Source organism: Phoxinus phoxinus (assembly GCF_949152265.1).
Source record: "Phoxinus phoxinus genome assembly, chromosome: 11".
NCBI lineage: Eukaryota > Metazoa > Chordata > Actinopteri > Cypriniformes > Leuciscidae > Phoxinus > Phoxinus phoxinus.
Window position 1 is genome coordinate 2,172,025 of NC_136886.1, and position 27,954 is coordinate 2,199,978.

Below are 27,954 nucleotides of genomic sequence, written 5' to 3' on the forward strand. Positions count from 1 at the left end.
AAACTAATAAATAAAATGTCTTTAATGTCATCGAAACAGTATTTTTAATCTCCACATATTTAAAGTGCACCAATGTATTTGTACTTGTCCTGGCAAACAGCGCCATCTCGTGAAAGTACAACCCTTAAATCAAATTAATAAATCCATTACCTGCTTATATAGTGCTTTAGTCTTTACGGGTAATAGTACATTATATCCAAACGGGCGCGCGCGTCGCGTCACGTGACAGGGTTGCGCAGTGACGTCAATCTGACATGGAGCCAGTGCTGGTGGCGGACGTTTGTTCAACCGGTTGAGAGATGGAGCAAAGTTTATTTAAACGACGGGAAAATGACCACAGATCCCGTTAAAACTGAGATCTAGAAACATTTCCCGTGATCATAAGACGGTAAGATATAAGCGACACATGCGTATAGAGGATAATATTGAAGAAAAAACAGCCGTGTTGTGATAACGCGCTAGCTTTTCTGACCGGCGACTGACTGACCGTTAGACTGTGTGGCTGTCTGATGATGGTTTTGACAGCTGTTTGATTAATATACGTAATTAATAGTCTGAAACGAATATACACGGATATATACATTTCATTGACTTTGTAAACGGTCGTTTTTGTTGCTGCGACACCGTCAGTCAGAAACGCCGCGTGACGTCACTTCTCAAATGCGCTCATTAGTTCTGTGACAGTATCATCATAATATTAATAACAACACAGAATAAAAGTACCATATGGTACTGATATTTTAGCTACCACGATATTTGTATGCTACACAAAGCTAACGTTACTTCCAGGGATACAATGGGACTGTTATATAATTTCTGTGGTAACTTATATGTCAAAGTACCTTGATATTATTACCATGTGTGGTAATATCTCTTTACCGTGGTAAAACCACAGTGCTTTTGTATGAAATGTATTTGTACAAAACTGTTAAGGCAAGACACCACAGGGTATAATGGTAACTGATAGCACCATACTTCTACAGTTAATTATTCACGCTACATTAAAACAATTGTTTTATGTTACAAGGTTTCTGAAATGGTATGTTTAAATATGCATTATACATTATCTAATTAAATGTGCCCTAATTTGCATACATTTCCAGAATGGAAATCTGAGTATTGGATAAAACCATGTTCAAAATTCGTTTCATTTTGTTGATATATTAGCTTTTTTTTTTACTAAGGGAATTTGGATCTCTGTTTTTTTTTATCACTCAATAAATCAGAAAATACAGTCAACATAAAAAATAAAAGTCATCTTGTTTTAGGAATAAAATGTCATATTAACCAGTTGAATGATACAAATGCAAATTGAGAATGTATCATAAAATAATTAAAGGTGTATATTGGATGGAAGCAAAATAGCCCAAAAATCTCAAAATTGACCAGTCAGTCCATGAAAAAACATTGTAATGTCTCTTACCTTAAACATAAAACCACAGTTCACACCAGTATATACAGCTGTGAACTATTCAAATCAAATAGTTGAAGTGCTTAAAAATCTTAAGTAAGGCTAACTAATCTCTGACAGTGTGCAGATGTGAGCTTTTAATGCGCTTTGAGGCATTAAAAATGGTTTAATAGAGGAATATCAAACCTGTTATAATAATGAGTGATAGGAATGGACAAGTTTTTATGTTCTTATTGGAGTTTGACAGCCTCCTCAGTACCCATTAACTTTCATTGAACATTTTCCTTTTGTGTTAAATAGAATAGCATGCAGGTTTGGATTTGAAAACGATGTGTGTTGGATGAGTAAATAATGACAGGCCTTTTGTTTTCGGGTCAAAATCTAGCCTTAATCTCTGTTTATCAGTACTTTCTCTCAGTGGAGAGACCGATTCCCTTCTGTAGTGACTGAGAAACATGGGCCACCCTTGGTATTACATCATCTGTAATCTGCCCAGGATTACTGGAGACTTCTGGAGACTTCGGTTGTGAGATGAGATTAGCTGTTACCGCAGGGAGGTGTTGAAGACATGCATCACACACACCATTACTAGACAACATACAGCACTGATCAGGGGTCAGATACAGTGCATTTGGTGACAGATCAGCCAGAATTTTTTTTTTTTAAAGAGAGTGGGTGTTTTGTTGAGATAGTCAACATGAAAGCATATCCGGTTTCGCTTAGAAATGTGACACATTACAGCGAATATTGTATTATTATGATATAAGTTGAGATGTTTTGTTATAATGAGACTTAACCGAACCAAACCAAAAATTATTCAGATATCATTATATTAAAGGTAGGGTAGGTCAGAATTGTCTAAAAAAAACTTTTATTCAAATTTGTTTAAACTGTCTTTATATACCAATACATAATTAAAATGCAAGTACTCTGAAATAGAGAGAATAAAAAACTGAGTGACTCTAGTGTATTTAATCTTCAATAAACACAGCTCATTAATTCCATTCACTCCCACCTAAAAACGGGTGCGCGACTGCGCGCACGTGGGCGGAGCCAGTAATAGCGGCGGTAGTCATGGCGACGGAGAGTGACAGTCGCGCAAGCCAATCACTTGTTTCGTCCCGGTAGGAATTAATGAGCTGTGTTTTTTGAAGATTAAATACACGAGTCACTCAATTTTTATACTCTCTTTTTCAAAGTACTTACATTTTAATTATGTATTGGTATATAAAGACAGTTTAAGCCAATTTGAAAAAAAGTTCTTTAGACAATTCTTACCTACACAACCTTTAAACATATATGTTTCACTAGTGTGTGCAGGACACTGTAGTTCATTTATGTAAGTGAGGATAGCAAAATAAAGTAAATTACATATTATACCCAAATGTTATTCATACAGTGGAAGACCAGTACAATTTATACAAATTTGGGACCAAATATTATTCAGACATTTGCTTTCATTGCTAATGCTATTTGTACACCACAGACTGAACACAATGAAGCATTGCTTGGTAACTGGTTGAGCTAAACTGGTATTATCTAATGGTGTAGTTAAATTTATCAGCTGACAGATATTCAATTGATTTGCGAGACTGTCTAACAGAAGGATGGACAAAACCAGTCAAATATCAACTGAGTTCTTGTCATATTTTATTACTATTTTCTAAACTATAGCGAATAAACTGTGATAATGTGAGAAATCTTGAAGGTGTCTGAATGTATGCTTATTATATATTTGTTTATTTCAGATTTGAGCCACAATAAGTGCTGTTAATGGCCGCATCATGAAGTCTCAGCTTCAGATAACAGGTGAGCTAAAGTGATCATCTCTATTTTGTAATTGCAAGACTTCACAATTGACCGTTTGCAAAGTCCCGCCCCCCTTAGTTACTGTCGCTATGCCCGACAAGCTACGCCGCTCTCACACACACACCATGTTCTCACGATGTGAAAAATACATCACGGAGCAGAGAGACACTGACAACACACTGACAGACACAGACCAGGTTACTTTTCGGTTATTTTTGATATTAAACATATTAAACAAAACCTCACCTTTCAAATTTGGTCATTTTTTTAAAAGAAATTTAAACAATAAATACCGTTTTGAGGCTCTTTAATGTGTCTGACAGATCGCTGTGTCGCCTCAGTTAAAGCTGCTCGTGAACCGATCATCTCTTCCTTCTAGTTCATTTATAGCATCAAATAAACATGAATGAACATCAGAAGGAATGTTGTTTTAACCGCGGAAAGGCGTCAGTACTCCGCTTCTCAAGTTCAAATTCTCCCATGTTAATCTACCAACTCTCCTGACTGCTTTGTCGGACAAAATGGCGGATGGCGAAGTATGATTGGTCAGATCACCTGTCAATCAAGCTCCCTGCGAAGGGTCAATTGTAATTTGGGCACTGCACACATTGCAATGTAGCGCTTTAATTTTGAGATGTCATTGTTTTAAGTTGTCAGCTATCTGGAAATTTGTTGTCATGTCTTCTGATGAATACTTTGAATATATCTGTGATTATATTTGTTGTCTTTGGTTAGTTCTGTCCGCTAAGCTGCGGGACAGTAAGAAGAATTGGTTTGGGCCCAGTCCGTACGTGGAGGTGTGTGTGGACGGCCAGTCCAAGAAGACGGAGAAATGCACCAACACTCACAGTCCAAAATGGAAACAGTCTCTCACTGTGTAAGAGTGATACTAAATATACTAAAACGTGGGACTGTTGCGTTACAGAGCTGATCCAGAATCAGTATTTATTATCGTTATATTGTTTGGTCACACTTTACAATAAGGTTCCGTTTGTTAACATTAGTTAAATACATTAGTTAACATGAAAAATACTTCTAAAGCATTTAATAATCTTTATTTGTTAATTTCAACATTATACAAAATATTCTATGGACTTCAGCTAAAGTGAACTAACAATATATTTTTATGAACTAACATTAACAAAGAGTACTAAATACTGTAACAAATGCATTGCTCATTGTTAGTTATTAATATTAGTTAATGCATAAACTAACGTTAACTAATGGGACCTCATTGTAAAGTGTTTCCTATTGTTCTGACCTCTCTCTCCAGACTAAAAGTGTATGTTGTTATTCACATAACTACATTATTAAAGTGTAATGACTATTGCAGTCAGTGTTATTCTATTATTTTTGATATGCCTTTATAGTATTTATTCATATTTTGAATTAGACTTTAATATTTTCAGTTTTCATAAATGGTAGTTTTTTTTCTCTCTCACATTCTATTCTATATACATTGTATTTAGCTTTAGATTTATTAGATTGTATTTATTTTTATTTTAGGACTTTAACAAACTTTTTTTAAGTTGCCAAGAGTTTTTCATCTAATATTTATATATATATATTTATTTATATATATATATTATTTATATCTTGACTGCTCGCTCAGTGCTCTTGAGATTTTATAGATCATAATACATGATTTATTGATACATAAAAGTGAATTTTTCTTCTTTGGTTTGTCTTATATATTCTCATTATTATATTTTAAATAAAATGCATACAAATATGTCCAGATGATTGAATGTTAGCAGTTGAATTATGGAATATTAAAGTTTTAAGTCAGCTTTATTAGCTAATTTTTTATAGTTTTTGTTAACAATAATATCACTGCTCTGTTGATAATTTTCCCTGCAGGATCGTCAGCCCTTTCAGCAAGTTAATTTTCCGTGTTTGGAGTCACCAGACACTTAAAGCCGACATTTTGCTGGGCTTGGCCACTCTGGAGGTCAGCGAGACCTTAAAAGCCAACAATATGAAAAGTGAGTTTCCATATTCTTCACTTTGGGAATCTCATTATTCAGAGTCAGGCCTGTTTTGTGTGTGTGTGTGCGTGCGTGTGTGTGTGTCTCAAGAGTTTGATATAGAGAGAAGCAGGTGAAACTGACTGAATAGTATCAAACAAAGGGGCTGCATCCCAATTCGCCTACTTATACTACGCCCTAAAAGTATGTACTCTTAGACTCTTTATGAAGAAAAAGTACATACTTTTGAGTGTGTAGCAAAAGAGTAGGCAAGCTTTGGGACATACTACTTCCTCATCTTTAACGGACAGATCTGTCACGCGCATCCTGTCACCATAAACTGCCCTGTCAATCATCTTGTCACAGTTAAAATCCTCCAGAATCCTCCGTTTCGGAGAGAGAAATGTAGTCGCACGTTCATCTGCCAGTCGAGTCTCCGTCTTTCATGCAGAGACTCCTCATTGTTTGCAATTTAAATTGATGCATTAAAAAGTTAATGGCTGAACGTATCTTTACACAAGTTCACAATGCTGCTGCAGATGAAATATAATGTAGACAACATTGAATAAATACATTTTCGTCAGGTTAGATACTGATAATTAATCACTCAAACCCCTTTATCTAAACCTCTCTACATAACCGCTGGACTCGCGTGTCCTCCATGTCTGTAGTTTTTATTAAACACTTTTCACTCGTGTTTGTAGTTCGAACCGAATCCGCGCCCTACGCGCGATGGGTTGTGGGCAATATTAGCCGTTAGCGTGCGCATCGATCTGCACTTCGGATTCTGACCGGAAATAGTAGACCATCCGGGTATCTTTAGAACACTCACTTCAACATACTACGATTTGGGACGTACTAATTCTATTTTCGAATACTATTTAGGATGTGAATTGGGACACAGCAATAGTATCAAACAAAGTTTTTTTTTCTATATGAAACTCATCTGGAAATTACAAACAGACTCTTAGATATGAATAAAAATGATGTTATATCAGCCAGCGCAAATACCTGTATTTAGTTCCTGTTTTCGGTGGAAGTCCAAAGTAGTCGATTGTCGAGTTCACGCGCATAGGTTTAGTTACTATGATCACGCGCGTGAACTCGACAATCGACTACTTTGGACTTCCACCGAAAACAGGAACTAAATACAGGTATTTGCGCTGGCTGATATAACATCATTTTTATTCATATTTTTCACATCTACTGCAGTCAGATTCACTCGTGTTCACTCTTAAGGAATCACTCAACATGGCTGTGTACTTGTAATGACACATCAAATATGTTAAGAGGATAAAAGCAGGTTTAAAACTTGCCCCATTCAAGTCAATAGGGTGCAAATTTTAAAAATAGGATAACACAGTGTAGGCAACACCGATTTTTGTCGTTGTTCTCTGTATTGACAGCACTCCAAATTTATTAAAAATTGAGCTCAATGTTAAAATTGACCGGAGTTCTCCTTTAAGGACTTATTTAGTAAGATTATGCCTGAAAAGGTTTTGGATTTTTTATCATATGGTAATTTAAATCTTGTGTAATATGACTTGTTCTTTTTGTTTATTTGGTTTTTATTGTATTTATATGATTTTTTTATTTTTATAATTCTTTTTTTTTTGCCATGAAAATAGCTTTGAATGCTGACATGGCACTAAATAAAACAATCTGAATTTAAGATTTAAAAAGATGATATTGCACTCTTGGTAAAACATGCTACCAAATGTTGTCGGTTTGTTTCAAATTAAATAATTTAAATTGTCTGAACAAGTCATTTGTGAAACAAGATTACCAGTATATATAAAAGAAAATCCTTATTTAAGAAGCAATCAAAAAGTGTTGTCTTATGGGCTGTTAATATTCATTTTTCAGTTCTGTAAGCGATGTTATGTTGAAGATCATGTGTGTGTGTCTCAGTTTCTGAGGTTGTGCAGACGTTGCAGTTGAGTTCAGACAGAGTGCGATCTGAGGTGGTTGGAGATCTCTCGGTGTGTCTGGATGGACTGCAGATGGATCCCGAGACTTTTGCTTCAGAGGAACAAAAGCACAGTGAGACTTACTTTATCTCAGCTGTTTTTCGGATATAAACACTGATGTCTATGGAAGCGATCAAACTAGAATAAATTACCTTCTGAAAGTAACGTGGCACTTCAAACAAGGTGGCGATAAAACAAGTGACTGATAAAATATATTTGTCATTTAATCAAGAGATTTGTTCAAAAAAGCGCTGATTCAATCCAGTAATGAAACAAGTAAAGTCATTGAATCATTCATTCAATCCGATTAAATGTTTTTTTTAATAAAAATAAATTTTTTTGTTTAGTTGTCTGCTCAGAATTGTGGGAGAATCTTGATTCGGTTTTAAAAAAAGAAAAGAAAAGTGACACAATTTATACAAAGTCGTGCAACTCTAATTCTTTGCTGTTTAAAATGGAGATTTGTGTAATGTTGTTGTTTCTCTGCAACCACAGATTCGGCTGTAAATGGAGAATCCATACAGAACGGGGATGTAGCAGGGAGGTAAAGTAAAGATTACTCAACTCTACTGTGCAGTTTCTGAAGGAATATTGCCACATTATGTGCATAATAAACTTGTATCTTTCTTTGCTTTTTGTTTGAATTCTTGATTAAATTAGTTCTCGAGGGAAATATCTTGATTGCTCAACTCAGATCATCATAATACAGGATTTATTAATGCATTACAGTAGTGTCAAATATTTTCTTTCTTTAGTTTATATACTCATTTATATTCTCATTATTTTGGTTTAAATAATATGCATTCAAATATGGCCAGATTATTGAATGTTAGCGGTTGATTTGTGGAATATAAAAAATTGGCAACTGTTAAAAAATTAAATGTACTTTTAGCCTATTTCCTTTATATTATGAATGACACTTATTGTTGTTAAACAGATATTGTATAAGTTGAAAATCACACTTTGCAATAAGGTTTAATTTGTTATCATGAACTAACAATGAACAGTATCATAGCTAATGTTAATATCAACATTTAGCAACATATTTTTAGGATCAAAAGTTGTATCTGTTAACATTAGCTAATGCACAGTGAACTAACATGAATATGAACATTTTATTAAGTAACATAAACAAAGGTTAATAAATACCGTCATTAGAGGTAGACCGATAGTGGATTTTACCGATAACGATAGCTAGGTTTGGCCATATTGCCGATAACCGATTAATGAACCGATAGTTTTTAAAATTGATACTGGATAAAAACAAACATAACACTCCAAGTAAAACAGTGCTGAACTTTATTATAAAAAAAACTGTATTGAACCATGAAAACATGCTAAATGAAATAAATATATAAATGTGAATAAATATTTAAGTCAATAAAAGACATTCATTCAAACTGAAACAAAAAGTAATACTCAAAAAAAATTCAAAATGTAACTATTTAACTGTTCTTTTCAAGCCAACTTAATTAATAAAAAAGTAACAAAATTTGTATTAAAGTGAAGATGAAAAAAATAAATAACCGAAATCGAATGCTTTTCTGATTCGTTTATGTTTCTGTCGGCTATATGAACATATAGTTTGCTTACGTCTCTAGCTTTAAATATGCAACTTCTCTGCATATTTAATGCATAAAAGTGACCAGCTGGATATGAACTAATGCAAATAGAGGTAACAATTGTGACATGAAACGATTCGGGTCGGACTTACGTTTATGTTTGTCAGTGTTTTAACCGCTTGAGGTAACAGTTACTACTAATGTTAGCGTCCTCTCAGCCTCGAAGGCAAACAAACATACTGTTGTGCTGTTCTTTCTCTACTAATGCAGCATTTAGTCAACAAATTAATCACTTTATAATGATATGACAAAATGTACTGTATACATACATTTGAGCTGTCGGTGCTTTAAACGCGCATCTGATGTCAGCGCTCTCCACGCAGCATGTGCTCTCAGTGCAGCACGCAGAATCACGTGTCGAAATAAACAACACGAGGCACGAGTTTTTATTACACCTCTAGAGGCCGCTCTTGTACTGCATCATGCCAGCAGACCCTTCTCAGCTCTGTGTAATGAATGACAGCGTGTGCTTCTCAGCTGCTCCAGCAATGGACGCAACCAGGAAAAACTATCGGTATATATTTTTGCCGATAACGATAGTTCCACCAGTCAACTATCGGTGCCGATTAATCGGCAAAACCGATGAATCGGTCGACCTCTAACCGTCATGGTTAGTAATAATGCATTAACTAAAGTTAACAAATGAGACCTTATTGTAAAGTGTTGCTGTTTTTTCTTTGCATTTAGCATTTTTGAATTTTGACATTTTGTCTCTGTTTGTTGTTGGTCTAGTCGAGATTCTTCCCCATCCAGTGACATCACTGATGAAGCGCCACTGCCCAATGGTCATGCTGTGGGAAGTACTGAGTCTTCCTCTCCATCCGCAGGGGCTCTGAGACCACCGCGTCCATCTCGACCTCAGCGACCGCCTCCTGCCTCGACACACAAACACACTTCCTCCACAGGTAGAGAACCTAATCAATAGGGGTGTAACAATATAGTGTCACGTGCGTTATGCTATTTTAAAGGTTCCTAATTTTGTTTTGGTGTCTCCTACAATATGTTTACATGCATCCAAGGTAGAGATGTGACGGTGATAATATTCTCCCACCGGTTAATCGACTTGTGACAACGCCGGTAATATCGGTTTCATCGGGTGGGAGGAGCGATGTAAAAAAAAAAAATCTAAATATGAATAAAACTAAATAAAATTTTTAAATAACACTCCATGTCTTCGCACCAGTCACGTAACTGAAAGCCATGTGAAGCCGGTAAAAAAAAAAAAAAGACATTAGCCTACAGAAATGATTCCCTCAGATTTTCTGTTTCATCAATAAAGTTTGACTACTCGCAGCAGTCTCGCATGCACTTTGAGCTCGTGTGTATTGCACGTATAAAATGAAGTTAACGAACAACCTCAATGCTCAATCCATCAGGAAATGCCACATAGGGCGCTGAATTTCACTGCGCTTCATGATGAGTTTTTTCTTTTGCGTGAAGAAGCCGTTCGCCGGAGATGTGTTAAAAGATAGCGTGCATTCCTGATTATTAGGATTCCGGTATAATAATCCTCCTGACGCCGGGATGAGTGAGTAATTTACTCTCTTAACTTTGTTCTTTGATTAACATTAATGACACTTTAAGAGCAGCTGCAGACAGAGACGCGATCTGACACGCGTCCCATTTTCTCACAAATATCTACGTTCATTTTAGACTTTATTTAAATCATGTAAGACTGCTCTTATGAGGACACTCGACAAAACAGACATTTTGGCATAATTTGTGTTTGTTATGGTTTGTTCAAGCCCGAAAAAGAACTCAATAGGCTACTGACGCACGTCTTTTCTGTGAGTCGAGTGTGTGTGTGTGTAATAGACAGGACTTACAGCGCAGTCTCTTTAGTCTTGTCGCGCTTGAACGGTTTCAAAAGCATTCACATTAATAAGAGCGTGATCATACAACGCTAGTCAATTGTGCGGTGCCGCGGTGGGCAAGTGATGAAACCGGTGTTGTGACTGAACACCGTGTAACACCGGTAACACCGACTATCGTAGCAAGCCTAACCCAAGGTAAAAAAAAAACTTTCTCATAATAGACACTGCAGCATTATGAGCTTTTTTTTATCACAGTGTCGATAAAGGATCCAGTCTCTCTAAACCCCACCTTTCCGTGAGCGGACTCTGTTCTGATTGGTCAGATGGCCCGGTCTGTTGTGATTGATCTACTCTGCTCTGATTGGTCAGATTCGCCCAGTTTGTTATGATTGGTTTGATTGCTTACAGCGCGGGTCAACGTAGACATTGTTCACAGGCATTGTTCAATGAAGACCACAGGCTGGCATTTTGCAAATTTGTTTCAAACCTACCTAGGTTTGTAACAGGAAGTGACACTGGAATTATTAGTGTTGACCTGTTACATTCACAAACATCTGTATTACACACTACATGAAAAGGTCATATCTGAAAAAACACAATAGGAGCACTTTAAGGCAAAGTTCCCTACCTATTGTTATTTTTTTTTAGCATCCTCTGCTGGCTCTACTCCCACACACGGCAGCAGACCTCCCAGCCCCGAGCCGTCTCCACGAGTGTGTGTGAACGGAGAAACGGAGAGTCAAGGGTCAAGCTCAGGTTCAGGGTCAAATCAGCCCCCCAGTGCCAGTCCAACACCACCGATAGCTTCACTAATCAATAGCAGTCCTCTTCCTCCTGGGTATGTGATATCAAAAACCTTTCTAATTTTTTAGTTTAGATGAGTTATTGTCTAATTTACTTGCTATGTTAAGCTCACAGTGACAGAAATTTTCTCATATGACGCCACTAATAAGAGCTTATGCTCCTGCTGCATGGCAGAATGAATAAATGAATGTTAATAAAGACACTTTATAATAATAAGCCTGTATGGATTTAGTTTGATGTGTTTAATGCTATTTTTTTTTTTTATGGTGTAGCTGGGAGCAGAGAATGGATCAGAATGGCCGCGTTTACTATGTGGATCATATTGAGAAAAGAACCTCATGGGAAAGACCAGAACCACTACCACCGGGGTAACCATTGATGCAGAGATGCTTTTATCTAAAGCAGAAAATGACTGATTTGAGTCATTATGCTAGTGAAGTTTGACAAGCTCCCAAACTTTCAAACGCATCTGAAGACGGCATTTAAGCTGGCTTAAGATTCATATATTTTAAGCGTCCTTGGGTATAGTTTTTTTTTGGTAACACTTTACAATAAAGTTCATTAGTTAACGTATTAACTAACATGAGCTAACAATGAGCAATACATTTGTTACCATATTAGTTCATATTTGTTAATGTTAGTTAGTAAAAATACAGCTGTTGTTCATTGTTTGTTCATATAAGTTCACAGTGCATTAACTAATGTTAACAAATACAACCTTTGATTTTAAAGATGTTTAGTAAATGTTGAAATTAATATTAACTAAGATTAATAAATGCCATAGAAGGATTGTTCATTCTTAGTTTATGTTAGGGCTGTAAACGATTAATCGCATCCAAAATAAAAGTTTTTGTTTACATAATATGTGTGTGTGTATTGTGTATAATTATTTTGTATATATAAATACACACACATGCATGTATATATTTAAGATTTTTTTTTTATATATATATATAAAATAGTTATATTTATATAATATAAATTATATAAAAATATATATGCAGTATATAAATGCAAATATTTCTCAAATATATACATGCATGTGTGTGTATTTATATACAAAATAATTATACACAATACACACACACATATTATGTAAACACAAACTTTTATTTTGGATGCGATTAATCGTTTACAGCCCTAAAGTTCATGTTAACTAAGATAGTTAACTAATGAACCTTATTGTAAAGTGTTGCCGACTTAGTTAATAAAACATCATTTTTTTAATGCTTTTTTATTTATTTATTTGCTGACCCGAGAAAGCCTTTTAGCTGCATTTTATGTATGAAATATTAATGCTACTACCACTACTTCTACTTTTACTACTACTACTACTTATTATTATTTGTTTGTTGTTATCAGAAATCATAATAATGATTTAAATGTCCTTAATGAGCAGTTGTTTAGAGAATTGTGTGTGTTTGTGTGGTAGTTGGGAGCGTCGCTTGGACCCGATGGGCCGTGTGTACTATGTGGATCATATAATCAGAACCACCACATGGCAAAGACCCACAATAGAGTCGGTCCGAAACTATGAGGAGTGGCAGAACCAGCGCAGTCAGCTGCAGGGAGCCATGCACCGCTTCAACCAGAGATTCATCTATGGGGTGAGTAAATATGTCAAAGATATTGCACATCGACTTTTTAAATGAAAAGCTGCCAGGATTTCCTCTATGACCCGAGCTGAGGGTATTTAATCTGTCCTTATTCCTTCTGTCTGCTCATCTCTTCAGCAGCAGGAACAGCTTGTGCCGGCGGCTAATAAAGAGTTTGACCCTCTGGGTCCTCTGCCGTCGGGATGGGGTGAGTCATTTTTATACTGCAGAAAGAAGAAATCATATTTTCCTCTCATAATAGTGTCTTTTCTTGTGCGCATCACCCTCAACTTCCTGCTTGTGTGTTGTTTGGCTCACAGAGAAACGGACAGACAGTAATAGGAGGATGTATTTTGTTCATCATCCTACAAGATCCACGCAATGGGAGGATCCTCGCACACAAGGGTGGGACAAAATCACAATCACAACCACAGCCAGTGTTATTTTAGTATGTTTTTATTAGAAAAATGTGCACAATTAGTTGGTAAAAGAATGACAGTGATTCGCCTGTCTATTAAACCTTTGACAAAGTCATACCGGAGCATGTTTAGGTATAAAACGGCTTCACAAACTCTCTTTACAACCACACAGTATAATTATTTTTGTCTTACAATTATTTTAATTATCACAGAAGTACTGGGATAAAAGTTTATATTTCAGATATAAATAGAACAGATAAACATATATAAATAGAGCAAATCACCTTTTGAAAGTAACACTTTGCTTCAAAAAACGATTGTATCGTTTACATCGTTACGCCAGTAGGTGGCGGCAAGTGACTGTTAAAAGTTTATTTGTCATTGAATCATTCACTCAAACCCATTTATAAAATGTAATTTAATTACGTTAAATAGACTGCAGCAATTAATATTTTGTAAGAACCTCTAGTAATTTACATGGCTTTTTATTTAGTTCTCTATTCCCACAAGATCTGTATTTGAAACCAAAAAATTGTGATTCTCAATTTATCCACAATCGTGAAGCTCTTTTTTAAATTCATATTTTGGTTTAGCTGTTATTTTTATGTTTTTAATTTTAGTATTTTTGTTTTTTTAATGTGCTTTTGTCATTTTTATATTACTATTTTGTTTTAATACATTTTTATTTAGGTTTTATTTAGTTTAGTTATTTTAGTTTGTTTTCATCAGTTAGTAATTTTAGTTCCTTGCCAATGCAACATTTCTATTTTTCATTCAGTTTAATTTCATTCAGATTTTTCATCTAATATTTACATTAAATATTTTATTTCAGAACAATAACAGAAATGTTTTTAATAGTTTTGTTTAACGACAATAACCCTGAACACCGCTAAATTGCCTCCCTTCTATTTGATTTTATTATTTGATGTAAAACAGAATAAGCAAGGAGCATTATTGCTTGAATCATTGCTTGAATATTGTTTGTCAGGTTGCTGAATGAGAAGCCTTTGCCGGAGGGTTGGGAGATGAGGTTTACGGTGGATGGGATTCCCTATTTCGTCGATCACAACAGGAAAACAACGACATATATCGACCCTCGTACAGGAAAATCCTCCCTGTAAGCCCTTTTAATAGCTTAATATATGAAGAGAAGGTCTTTTGTGTCCTCCTCTGTCGCTGTGTTTACAGATGTTCATAATGAAACCATACAGTGTTGTTCCTGTGCTAGGATACAAATATGTTCACTTTGAAATGGAAATATGTTACATAAGTCAAATGCGGTTTAATGCAATTAAAAGTTTAATTATGTTTCATGTTGTTTTTAAATGATATTGTCTGTTGATGTAGTTTTACAGTCTGTTTCTGTCTTTGTGACCCTGCAGTGAGAACGGCCCTCAGATCACATACGTACGAGACTTTAAAGCCAAAGTGCACTATTTCCGCTTCTGGTGTCAGGTAAGACCGAGTGACTTCAGTTACAAACTTTAGTTTTTAGTTGTTTTGACACTAAATCTTCTGAAAATTATCTGGATTTTGTTAAACACCTGCTACTGTTCTTTCATTAGGGTTATAAACGTTTCATTTAAATGTTTTATTACTTCGGTTTAACACACCATAATGATTGAACACAACATAATAAATGTTGTCATTTTAATTATTGGTAATTTAGTAGCAGACAATGCAAGAAACTTGTCAGTGAATATTGTTTAAAAATGTGATTTGTTTTTAAATAATGTAATATATTTATAATAAATGTTCATATATAAACAGGTGGAACTTGAAAAATTAGAATATCATGCAACAGTTCATTTATTTCAGTAATTAAACTTAAAAGGTGAAACTAATATATTATATAAACTCATTACATGCAAAGTGAGATATTTCAAGCCTTTATTTGTTATAATTTTGATGATTATGGCGTACAGCTTATGAAAACCCCAAATTCAAAATTAGAATATTGTGAAAAGGTTTTCATAAGCTGTACGCCATAATATATTAGTATAATATATTAGTTTCACCTTTTAAGTTGAATTACTGAAATAAATGAACTTTTGCACGATATTAAAATTTGAGTTTCACCTGTGTATATATTTTACAAGGCAATTTTTACACATGTGATTGATTGATTTAAATTATCCTTTTAGCAACTAGCAATGCCTCAGCACATTAAGATCCACGTCAGTCGCAAAACACTGTTCGAGGACTCATTTCAACAGGTGACTTACATTTTCTATATTTTACAAGTCAATTCTGGTTTACGTGTGTCATCATGGGGCATGTAGAAAGAAGTTAAACATTTGTAATTTTATGTGTTTAGATTATGAGTTGCCATCCGCAAGATCTGAGACGGAGATTGTGGATTATTTTCCCTGGAGAGGAGGGTCTTGATTATGGAGGCGTGGCACGGTATATTACATAATTTACAGGAAGTGATGACTTGAGTTGATGTATGCACACACGCACAATAATGTTGTGTGTTTCTGTCATAGGGAATGGTTCTTCCTGCTCTCTCACGAGGTCTTGAACCCCATGTACTGTCTGTTCGAATATGCCGGCAAAGACAACTACTGCCTGCAGATTAACCCCGCGTCCTCCATCAACCCCGACCACCTCAAGTACTTCAAGTTCATTGGCCGGTTCATTGCGATGGTATGATGCTTGAGTCATGTTGATGACTGAATAACTAATGCCTGTACTGGACAGACTGAAGGATCATAGTTTGTAATTAAACATTATTTGTGCGTTCTCGTTCTCTCATAGGCTCTCTTTCACGGAAAGTTCATAGACACAGGCTTCTCTTTGCCCTTTTATAAGCGCATCCTGAATAAACCTCTGGCTCTGAAAGACCTGGAGTCCATCGACCCGGAGTTTTACAACTCGCTCATCTGGATCAAGTGAGTGAGAATGAGTTGAATGAGTTACAGAGACTATAAGAAACATGAGTAAGGTTTTGGGGAATAAAACTGTGAAAATAAGGGAAAGGAGTTATTAGAAAATTAACAATCCCACTGACCGGTCTTAATTACGAAAGAAAAACAGTGACGCAAAACAAAAAAACTATTTTTGTATGTATTTTGACAATGGTTGGAGATAATTATGTTTTTTCTATAGGGATAATAATATAGAGGAATGTTGCTTGGAGATGTTTTTCTCGGTGGATAAGGAGATTCTGGGAGAGGTCACCACTCATGAACTCAAACCTGATGGAGGAAACATTCAAGTGACCGAGGAAAATAAAGAGGAGTATATCAGGTAGGAAATCTCATTCATAGTGCACATATTAATTATATATATATATATTCGATTATGTAAATATTGAAATTATAATTTAATATATCGTCATGTTAGGCGAAAACCTCGTATCTCCAAAAATTCTGCTTTTCAGAAAATGGAAAAAACTAAAAAAAAATTAAATGAGTTGATATTGTGGCTTTATATATTATCAGACATTCGTACAAGTCCTTATATTATTAACATTTTACCAGCGAATTTCTGAGAATTTTAGGACATGTTTTGTCAATCATTAGAACAGCCGCATCTTGAGTTCATTCTATCTATATATCTATATATATATATATATGAGTTGTTAGCCACTAGGACTGTAAAAATATCTAATGAAAATTCAAAGTATTGATGTGGTATTGATTAATTGTCCCTCTTCTTCAGCATGTTTTGAAAATAATTATGAATTGCTCCAAAGTAATTTAGTTTAGTTTAGTTTATTAGTTTATAATGACGTGGACAATCCCTTTTGATAAAAAGAGCAGCTTTAGCCTCTACGGCTAATTTTCATCGGGCCCGATGTTTATAAGGCATACATCAAATAAAATACATTACAATTATATTTACAGCAGTGCCAAGCAAAAAGGAGTAAGACATACAAACATGTGGCACACAATTGAGGCAAGCACAAACAAGCAAGCACAAATTGCAAAGACATAAAAGCAGTTCATACATTAAAACAGTACAAATCGGCACAAAAAATAATCACACAGAGACCAGCACATACAGGACATAACATTGAGGCAAGCAGCAGAGATCAAATAACAGCAGCATGACCATGTCACATCGAATACACATCGCAACTATCAGATTAATGTGTGCAGTTATAATTGTAAATTATAATCAAAATAATTCCAAATTTCAGATTGCATGATGCATTGCATCATTTTGTAAAGAATCTTTTCGCAGAGCAAATAGTTATTAGCGCTAATATCCGTGACTGATTGTGAAATCTACTGTGGCAGGTTGGTTGCTGAGTGGAGGTTGTCCAGAGGCGTTGAGGAACAAACTCAGGCGTTCCTCGAGGGCTTTAATGAGGTCTTGCCACAGCAGTACCTGCAATACTTTGATGCCAAGGAGCTGGAGGTATAAACTACAACTCATAATGTTTAAAAGGCTTCTTTTGTGAATCATAGATAGTCGATAGGCACATTTGACATTTAATCATTTAGCAGACGCTTTTATCCAAAGCGACTTACAAATGAGGAGAGCAATAGAAGCAGTTAAACTAACAATAGGACAACAATATGCAAGTGCCGTGACCCTTCCCAGTTTAGTCTAACGCAGTATATGTGTTTTAAATGATATAGAAGAGAAGAGAAAAGAAAGTGTTTGTATTAATGGATCAAGTGTTGCCAAAAAAGATGCGTCTTCAGCCGTTTCTTGAAAATGGCACCGGACGATAGATCAGGAATTTGTTTTTTTTGAACTGGAGGGTTGTTTTTGTCTAAAGCCATAGCTAAGTAGTAGAGATGCACCGATTGATCGGCTGGTGACCGGAATTGGACGATTTTCACGTGATCGGCAATGACCGGTGACCGTGCATGTTAATCAGTGAGTGCGTTCACCCCGCGAGCAGGAGCAGTGCGTGAGTGTCAAGCAGGAGTGAGTGGTGAAGCAGGGGTTTCAGCGCCGAGTCTATTTTTGCTGCGTTGCTCACGCTCAATTAAAGTGAAAGCACACTTTTGATGGAGAAAATAAATGATTTCACACAAAAAGTGCCCAAAATGCACAGAATTTGCATGTCTAGTGTGTTTTAACAAGAACTGGAGTAGGCTATGTCAGAAAAGAAAATGAATCGGGCGCCGATATAATATAAATATATACAAATATTAATAGAAAATTCACCCATTTAAACTTGTTTTTATTATTCAGTTTGGGTAAAAGTATATAATGTTTTATAAAAACCAGTAAACTAGTCAGAGTATACGGTATAATTTATACTATATAAATTAATTTATATAGTTCTATTTTATAGCGATTATCTGTTAAAAAAAAAATTCTATGTTATACGCTAAATGTAAAATGTTCTATTAAAGAAAAGATAGAAAATAAATATTTATGCGTGCTGTAAAGTGGTTAGAAAAAATGAAATCGGTATCGGCAGGTCAAACTCAATGAAAAATCGGAAAACGGAGCCGGCCTAGAAAATTGTAATCGGTGCATCTCTACTAAGTAGCAAAGTTTAAAACCCTTGACTACATGTTGGGTGAGCAGGCAGTCTTTAGCTGTTGTTTTGTGACATTATAGTTTAGACAAAATGTGATCTGACCATATGCATCTCTGACCTCCAAATGGCACAAGAAAGATGATGCATTCGGCTGTTTTTAGTGTTGAGACTCATGTTATTATCAGTCTAAATAAGGCTGTAGTTTCTCTACATGTCTTTTGTTGTATATTCTGATCCTGTAATTGTGGTGTAGGTGATGCTGTGTGGGATGCAGGAGATTGATCTGGGTGACTGGCAGAGGAACACCATCTACAGACACTACGCTCGCAGCAGCAAACAGATCGTCTGGTTCTGGCAGGTTAGATCTCACACTATAATAATCAAACCCACATGATCATAAATGTGGAGATGCTGCCATATTGGTGTCGCTGTTCCATCGCCTGTTGTCTGTCTGTGTTTAGTTTGTGAAGGAGATCGACAATGAGAAGCGTATGCGACTGCTGCAGTTTGTAACCGGCACATGCCGACTACCGGTCGGGGGCTACGCTGATCTTATGGGTAAGAGTCAAAGTTTGACAGTGTCATGCCAAACCATAAATGATATATTAAAAATTTAAAATACAAATTCTGTTCTGAACAGGGTTATTATAGTACTAAATCTAAAAACATAAAAATACATGCTCATTACAAACATAATATACACATACCATGGTTTTAATTTGCGTACAATTTTCTGAAAACTCAAAGAAAGATAATGTTTAATTAATAAAAAATTTGATTTTTTTTTTTTCATTTGATCTTTTGTATAATCTGAATTTGAATATAAAGTGTAATATGTGACCCTGGACCACAAAACCAGTCTTCTGTGTCAATTTTATGAAATTGGAATTTATACATCATCCATTGATGTGTGGTTTGTTAGTATAAGACAATATTTGGTCGAGATACAACTATTGAAAATCTGGAATCTGAGGATGCAAAAAAATCTATACATTGAGAAAATCTTCTTTAAAGTTGTGCATTTATGTTCACGATTGTGCTGCATTCACTCACAAAAATACATGTTTTATATATTTACGGTAGGAAATTTACTAAATATCTTCATGGAACATGATCTTTACTTAATATCCTAATGATTTTTGGCATAAAAGAAAAAATCGATAAATTTTTTGACCCATACAGTGTTTTGTTGGCTATTGCCACACATATACCCGTGCAACTCAAGACTGGGTTTGTGATCCAGGGTCACAGATATGTGTAGATTTCAGATGCAAACACCATGTCCGTCTGACTTTTTTTTTTTTTTTTTTTATTATATTTTTTTAAATCAGGCTTCTATGTTTAGGTTCAGTCATTTTACTTTAATGGCAATTACATTTTTATTTAAATGCCTTTTCAAAAATCTAGTCAATTCATTGGTGTTTAACAAAATTGATTGTCCATGTGAAAACCTCAGAGTCCGTCTGGTTTCACTTTGTCGTGGGTGGAATAGAGCTGTAGGTTAAAGGATAATTCCGGTATTTAACACCTTGAGTCTATATTGTAGTTTGTTTTGGATGAACAAGAGTGGTGGACAAAATTTTTTTGACAATGGTTCCTCTCTCGAGTTTTTGACTATAAAGAATTGGCCATGGACCCATTTAACATTGGAGTCAATGTGCATGTCCGAAAATGTCATTAAAACAGCCAATAATGTTCGTTTACAAAACTGTTAAACTCACCGAGTGGTTAGTGGTGTTCGTTGATGATTATAAACAATATATCGTCGCAATATATGATTCCAATCCGTTTATTTTGCTATAGTGGAACTATTTTTTCAGAACCGTGTAACTTCCGCTCAATATTTGAATCTGAAGCGTTAGCACACTCCCGACCACTTGATGGCGATAACCGATGTTTATGTCTCACGGGACACTCACGGTCACAGTCGAGTTCAACTTCATATTGCACTGGTCAGTGGTCACGTCTTTCAATATGGTTAGAATTTGTGCGGTCAAAAACTGCGGTTAAGAGCTCTGCTCGCTAGCCTTATGAGAAACGGAAGCGAGCAAAAAGACTACATCGACCAAATGTAAACAGCCCCCTTTCCGTTTCCGTTAGCGCATTTATATTAACCTGATATTAACGAGCACTCAGTCCTTCAACAGAATTCAATGTGATTTTACAAAATGACGAATAAAACACGACAGAAACTGTATTTCGCAACACTTTTTGTTTCTGGAACATCAACTAACATCACTAACCACTCGGTGAGTTGCACAGTTTTGTAAATGAACATTATTGGCTGTTTTAATGACATTTTCGGACATGCACATTGACTCCAATGTTAAATGGGTCCATGGCCAATTCTTTTATAGTCAAAAACTCGAGAGAGGAACCATTGTCAAAAAAATGTTGTCCACCACTCTTGTTCATCCAAAACAAACTACAATATAGACTCAAGGTGTTAAATACCGGAATTATCCTTTAAATCTGTTTCTGTCAGGGTTACAGCAGCACACAAAACACTGTTGTGTTTACATGTTACTCGAAATCCTGTCATTGCCATTGTAACTATAGGGGCTTTCGCACGCTGTAGTTCTAGGAACTCAGTTCTAGGAGCGAGCCACCAGGGTGTTTGCCTTCAGAACTAATGGTTCCCTTAGGAACATTTTCCTGGTTGCATTCACACCGCCAATAGGAACTCTGAAGTGACGCAAGCCTGCGCTTGTTGTTGTGACTCTCAATTCTCCGTGTTCATTAGTGTACAACAGTCCTGTCTAAAACGTTATTAGATAGAACTGTTATACATAGAAAGCAGACAGTATATGAAAAAGTATCAGCGTTTGCTGTGTGGTTGATGTCCAGTGTTGCCGAGGAAAAATACATAATCATGTTTGGCTTGGTCCCCTCAAAGTGGCTTTGGATTTTCTCCTCCGAGTGAACAAAGGTTTGAACCCGGATCAAACTGAACAAAGTTTTGGTTCGTTTCTAGTGTGAAAGCTTTTCTGTAAGGTTCGGACTTTCAGAACATTTACAGGAGGTTCCGGTGGTTCCTTCAGGATTGCTTGCCGTCTTCTCCTCCTTTCCTGCCGGCGACGATCAAATGTTCGCACGACGAGGACGTTCATTTGGCGAATTTGAACTAGCCTAGAGTATAGTTGGTGCAGTAATGCCGTAATAATAACAACAGTATAGTGGCAACGATATGCGTCTGTTCATTCATTGTTGTCAAAGTTACCTGCCGAATTGACAACACGCTGACGTCAGACGCACGTCCGTTTACAAACCAATCAATGTTGAGATGCAGCCCACATAGAGGATGACGACAGGACGCAAGTGTGTTGTGTACGGTTCTTTAGTGCGCTGTGGAACCAAATTAAAACTAACCGAATGTATAAAATGTATCAAAACATGAACTTTGGTTTGGACCTTGGTGTGGACTTTCAGGTGTGAAAACTTGTTTGTGGAGTAAAAATATAACTTAATATAAATAAAAATATAAAGGCGGGTGCTGGTGCTTCGACTACGTTCGGCCAATCAGCGTTCACTAGGGCTGTCACTTTTGTGAAAAAATCCTGTTCGATTTTTGACACATAAGTGTTCATTGAATCGATTGTAAAATTTATTTTCCATGTCTAAAGACGTTCCCATTTTCCAACCAAATATAGGCAAATCCACGGACAGCTAACAGGCATTAGGACGAGCGTAAAGAGGGCGCTTGAGATGCGCACAAGTCAGCAATATTTCTGATGATTTATTGGCGTGAAGTTTCGTGCACAATGACAAACAGGAGTGCAACATTCAGGGATTGTAATTAACACCCGCCAATCCGCCAAATGCGGGTAAAAATTTACTTTGGTGGGTAACGCTGTCAAATCACGAGCCAATTTGGCGTGTTTCTATGTTTACTCACTTTGCTGGGGAATTTAGCGCGGATTTAGCGCAAATATGCAACTCGTGAGTCATCATGATATATTAAATACAGCGTATTGCGCAGAATCTGCGCATTTCTGGCTTACTTGAACACACACGTCACTAAGCAACAAACAACGGTGCGCTTGCTCACTTGCATTGAAGTAATAGCGAATATTAAAAAGCATTTGGTTAACAGAAAAGACATTGTTATTTTCCAACATCCTACATGTTCTGTGTATTGTATTGATCTGTCCACCTAAAACAACTTTTTTGGTAAAAAAAAAAAAAAGGCCATTAAAATCGATTCCCTATTTTCATTTTCGAATCTTGGGTTGGTTGGTCCGATCGGTTGTGCAATCGATTTTCGAACGTAAAGTGACAGCCCTAGCGTTCACTAACGTCACTGGTAGTTCATATAGTGCTGGATTAGACCCGACTCTGAAGGAAGAGCTAAATTAGTTCCTCCAAAAGGAGTTCCTAGAACTAATATCGTTCCTAGTTGCAATTATGCGAGCGTACTAAAGAACCGTACACAACACACTTGCGTCCTGTCGTCATCCTCTATGTGGGCTGCATCTCAACATTGATTGGTTTGTAAACAGACGTGCGTCTGACGCACGTTGTCAATTTGGCGGGTAACTTTGACAACAATGAATGAACAGACGCATATCGTTGAAACTATTGTTATTATTACGGCATTACTGCCTGCAGCACCAACTATACGCGAGGCTAGTTCAAATTCGCCAAATGAACGTCCTCGTCGTGCGAACATTTGATCGTCGCTGACAGGAAAGTAAGAGAAGACGGCAAGCAATCCTGAGGGAACCACCGGAACCTCCTGTAAATGTTCTGAAAGTCCGAACCTTACAGAAAACGCTTTCACACTAGAAACGAACCAAACCTTTGTTCAGTTTGATCCGGACCGAGACTACCTCTTTTCATCGGACCAAATTTCATCCGTTTGGTCCGGACCGTGGTCTGGGGGAGGTTTCACACTTTTTGTTTGGATCCAACTGAAAAGTCCGAAAATCCGGACCAAACAATGCAGGTGTGAAAGGGCCCTTAGAAAGGCTTTTGCCAGTGACTGAAACTACTACAGATTCATCCATTTCATCATAATCCTCCATCTTGTTTCAAAATCAGGATAAAAAAACGTGCTGCTCGACAACTGAAAGCCGGTTTATACGCAACTGGGTCTTTCATCTTGAGATCATGTGGTTTGATTCGCGTCTTCTGATTGGTTCTCTGAATTTAGAGGCTTTTGGTGGCAAAGGGAAGTGGCATTTAGAGGTTTCTGCCAACGAACCAGTATTTCAGAATGTGCTGAGGCTGGGATTTAGCAAGTTTAAAGCGAAAGTATTTGATGAGCGTATACTATGAATATGTAGTATGTATGTATAGAATATGTATCGGTCATTCTTAGGTCACTCAGCTTCCCATATGCTCCATATTCACCCAAAATAGGCTCAATCTTTCCTGCCTTTATTTATGATTGTTTAGACCAGAGTTTCCCAAACTGGGTTTTTGAGGAAACTGCATGTCACGTTTATTTCTATAGCACAGTTTAAAACAACTTCGAGTTGACCAAAGTGCTTTACACTACTACAAATTATAACACCATTCACACAACGAACAAACAAAAACAATAAAAGAGATTCTATTAATTTAAGTTTTTAGCTCAGATTTAAAATCGGGAGTTTGTGATTGTAAATGCCTTAACTTGTTGGTTTAAATGCAATTCCAGTCCTTTTTATTGCACTTTAAAGAATATGTTTATTGATCAGAATGTGTGTTTTATTTCTGTAGGGAGCAATGGGCCGCAGAAGTTCTGTATTGAGAAAGTGGGAAAAGAAAACTGGCTGCCGAGGAGCCACACATGGTAAGATCAGGAATCAAATTTCATTACCATGATGTACAGTATGCAGGCCTGTTCTCACTCATTGGTCTTGTGCAATAATAAATAATCTGTATCGCATCAATGCACATAAATGACCAGTGGGCAATTCATTCACTTCACAATCAAGATTAAATCATTTACTATCTTCAAGCTAAAAATATTGTTTTCTTATAGTTAATAATGTAGTCAAACCAAAATGTATTCAGACACATTTCTCACATTATCAGTTTATTCACTATAGTTTAGAAAATGGTTATTAAATATGAGCAGAACTCAGTTGATATTTGACAGGTTTTGTCCGTCCTTCTGTTAGACTGTCTCACACATGAATTATGTTGGATATCTGTCAGCTGTTAAATTTAACTGCACAATTAGATAATACCAGTTTAGCTCAACCAGTGACCAAGCAATGCTTCATTAGCAATTAAAGACAAAACACTTCAGCAGAACATGATCAGCTCAAAGTGTCTGAATAATATTAATATTTGGTCCCAAATTTGTATAAATTTCACTGGTAGTCACTGTATGAAGAATATTTGGGTATGATATGTCACATATTACTTTATTTTGCTCTCCTCACTTACATAAATGAACTATAGTGTCCTGCACACACTAGTAAAACAAATATAAAAAATGATATCTGGTGTCTGAATAATTTTTGTTTTGACTGTAAATGACCAGTGTGCAATTCATTCACTTCACAATCAAGATTAAATCATTTACTATCTTCAAGCTACAACTATAGCATTCTTATAGATAATAATAATATGTGACCCTGGACCACAAAACCAGTCACATGGGTCAACTTTTCGAAATTGAGATGTATACATCACATTAAAGCTGAATAAATCATATTTCCATTGATGTGTGGTTTGTTAGGATAGGACAATATTTGGTCGAGATATTATTATTGAAAATCTGGAATCTGAGGAGCAAAAAAATCTAAACATTGAGAAAATCTCCTTTAAAGTTGTGCATTTATGTTCACGATTGTGCTGCATTCACTCACAAAAATACATGTTTTATATATTTACGGTGGGAAATTTACTAAATATCTTCATGGAACATGATCTTAATATCCTAATGATTTTTGGCATAAAAGAAAAATTTATAATTTTGACCCATACAATGTATAGTTGGCTATTGCCACAGATATACCCGTGCGGCTCCAGACTGGGTTTGTGATCCAGGGTCACACATATAAATGAAACACAAGTTTTTACAGTGTTTATTGTTCACTCCCACCAGCTTTAACCGTCTGGATCTGCCGCCCTATAAAAGCTACGAGCAGTTAAAGGAGAAGCTGCTGTTTGCCATCGAGGAAACTGAAGGCTTCGGGCAAGAGTGATGCATGTTTTTAACACGTTACCATGACGACACACATCAGCTGTCAGTCACCATCATATCAAAAGCTGCTGCTGCTGCTACTTCAAAACCAGGAACGAGGGATGAACAGTGTTTGGTTGGAAGGAAATCTGGCTTCCATTTCCCGTTTTCTGATTTACGCTGCCTTACTCAAAGATGATTGGCCAGACATCGGCTCACTCTATGCACACTGTGATCCTCTACCGAACAACGACTGCCGCTCGTCTCTACTCTAGTAATGCACATGCAACAGACTCTGATGTTGATTTTTTTTTTTTTCCTCTACGACTTGAAGTGTGAGTTTGCATGGTATGTGTCTGACTGAGGCTCTTCTGTTGCGTGTACATGTTGAGGAGGAGCAAGCTACAGTTTCATTACTTTTTTATTGCCAGTGCACAACTGCACCTGAATCCTTTTTAGACATGGGTTTACCAGTTAAAAAGAAAGATTTGCACTTTATTAGGGGGAAAAAACACTAGCCTGTTGATTAGGGCTAGTACAAAAACCTGCAACATGCAAAGGTTATATTTCACCTCAGAATCAAAAGAAATTAGAAATATTGCATGAAGGAAAGTGAAGCGTGCAATTTTTAGTTTTTACACCTCATAATTTTGAATATGGTGCAAAAGTTCATTTATTTCAGTAATTCAACTTAAAAGGTTAAACTAATGTATTATATAGACTCATTACATGCAAAGTGAGATATTTCAAGCCATTATTTATTATAATTTTGATGATTATGCTATATGAAAACCTTTTCTAATTTTGAATTTAGGGTTTTTAATAAGCTGTAAGCCATAATCATCAAAATGATAACAAATAAAGGCTTGAAATATCTCACTTTGCATGTAATGAGTCTCTATATAATATATTAGTTTCACCGTTTAAGTTGAATTACTGAAATAAATGAACTTTTGCACCAAAATTTTCCAGTTTCACGTGTAATGCAGGAAAATCTCATTCTTTTTTGCAGTTGCAAAGGATAAGCTTCGTGTTTTTTTTAATGCAAAATATAATTTCCTTTTTATTTTTAAGTGAGCTGTGACCTGGAAATGCCTACATTGAGAGTATGTAATGTATATGCATGTGTGGTTGGGTTCACATACAGCAATAGTCATACACCACTATTAAATATTCACTTTCCTACCAATCAAGAGTTCACAATCCACACGACTAATGTTATAATGTTAGCAGGTTTATTAGTGTGGTCAAATTCACAGCCAGACGTTCTTTTTTATATCTTAAAAAAAATAATTCACCAAAATCACTAATTTCATGCAAAAAAATGTGCTTTATTTTGTAAAAGAATAAAGTGTGTTTGTGTTGTAGAGATGTTATGCTGAAGATTTTAGTCCTGACCTCATGGATATTCTGTGCGTTTCAAAGACTTTTCTTCTTATTCTTATTCTTATTTATATGCAAAAACACAAAACCAGGACTGTAAATACTAATGTACAAAGAATAACTTATGATCATAACAGATTTAGAGGTAGGATTTGAACAAGCAAAGCAGTTTTTTGTGTTCACACTTTTCTTTTCTTTTTCCAGAACATGATTTTGATTTATTTACACGGGGGTTTGTAGTCGTTCTCCTCAGTAAATGAGTTCACATCACGTTGAATTGAATCTGTCATCAGAAACATCAGACTTTATTTACTTGTTTGGGTTAAAATTAACTGACAAATAAAGGTCAAGGTTCATGTTTCATGTCTTAAAGCATTTTGTAGCTCTGAATATATGTAAAGGCGGACCTCTTTATTTTCTTAACACTGTACATCATGTATTGATTAGCCTGCTATCTATATAACATATTAACATTGAGTAAAGCTGTGTTTAATGATTTGGATTATATTTATTTTTCTTAAGTGAATGTGTACAGTTGAATGATTAATATAAAGATACCAATTTATTCTCAGCTGAAGAAATAAAAAA

The 27,954-nt window shown here is 35.9% G+C and overlaps 1 protein-coding gene across 2 annotated transcripts; it reads left to right on the top strand.

Annotated features, from left to right (window-relative positions):
• Positions 1-182: 182 nt before the first annotated feature.
• itcha (itchy E3 ubiquitin protein ligase a) lies at positions 183-27,941 on the top strand. 2 transcript variants are annotated; one of them, XM_079627720.1, is made up of 24 exons: positions 183-388; positions 3,160-3,220; positions 3,956-4,097; positions 5,081-5,205; positions 7,099-7,230; positions 7,653-7,701; positions 9,512-9,684; positions 11,242-11,431; positions 11,670-11,765; positions 12,830-13,004; positions 13,131-13,200; positions 13,313-13,397; positions 14,400-14,528; positions 14,794-14,866; positions 15,556-15,627; positions 15,729-15,817; positions 15,901-16,060; positions 16,172-16,305; positions 16,523-16,663; positions 17,659-17,779; positions 19,117-19,221; positions 19,325-19,421; positions 24,567-24,639; positions 25,906-27,941. In XM_079627720.1, the coding sequence occupies exons 2-24, from the start codon at positions 3,196-3,198 to the stop codon at positions 26,003-26,005; spliced, it is 2,556 nt and encodes an 851-aa protein (XP_079483846.1). In that variant the 5' UTR covers positions 183-388; positions 3,160-3,195; the 3' UTR covers positions 26,006-27,941. The 2 variants fall into 2 exon arrangements, with proteins under 2 accessions (XP_079483846.1, XP_079483847.1); XM_079627721.1 differs by having other exon boundaries at positions 186-388; positions 13,134-13,200.
• Positions 27,942-27,954: the final 13 nt, after the last annotated feature.

What these genes read in the sequence shown, in the direction of transcription:
- itcha (XM_079627720.1), top strand. Translation starts at nt 3,196, where the DNA reads ATGAAGTCTCAGCTTCAGATAACAG. An exon ending in GTCTCAGCTTCAGATAACAG is followed by an intron (nt 3,221 to 3,955) that starts GTGAGCTAAAGT and finishes GTCTTTGGTTAG; the next exon opens with TTCTGTCCGCTAAGCTGCGG. An exon ending in GATTATGGAGGCGTGGCACG is followed by an intron (nt 15,818 to 15,900) that starts GTATATTACATA and finishes TTTCTGTCATAG; the next exon opens with GGAATGGTTCTTCCTGCTCT.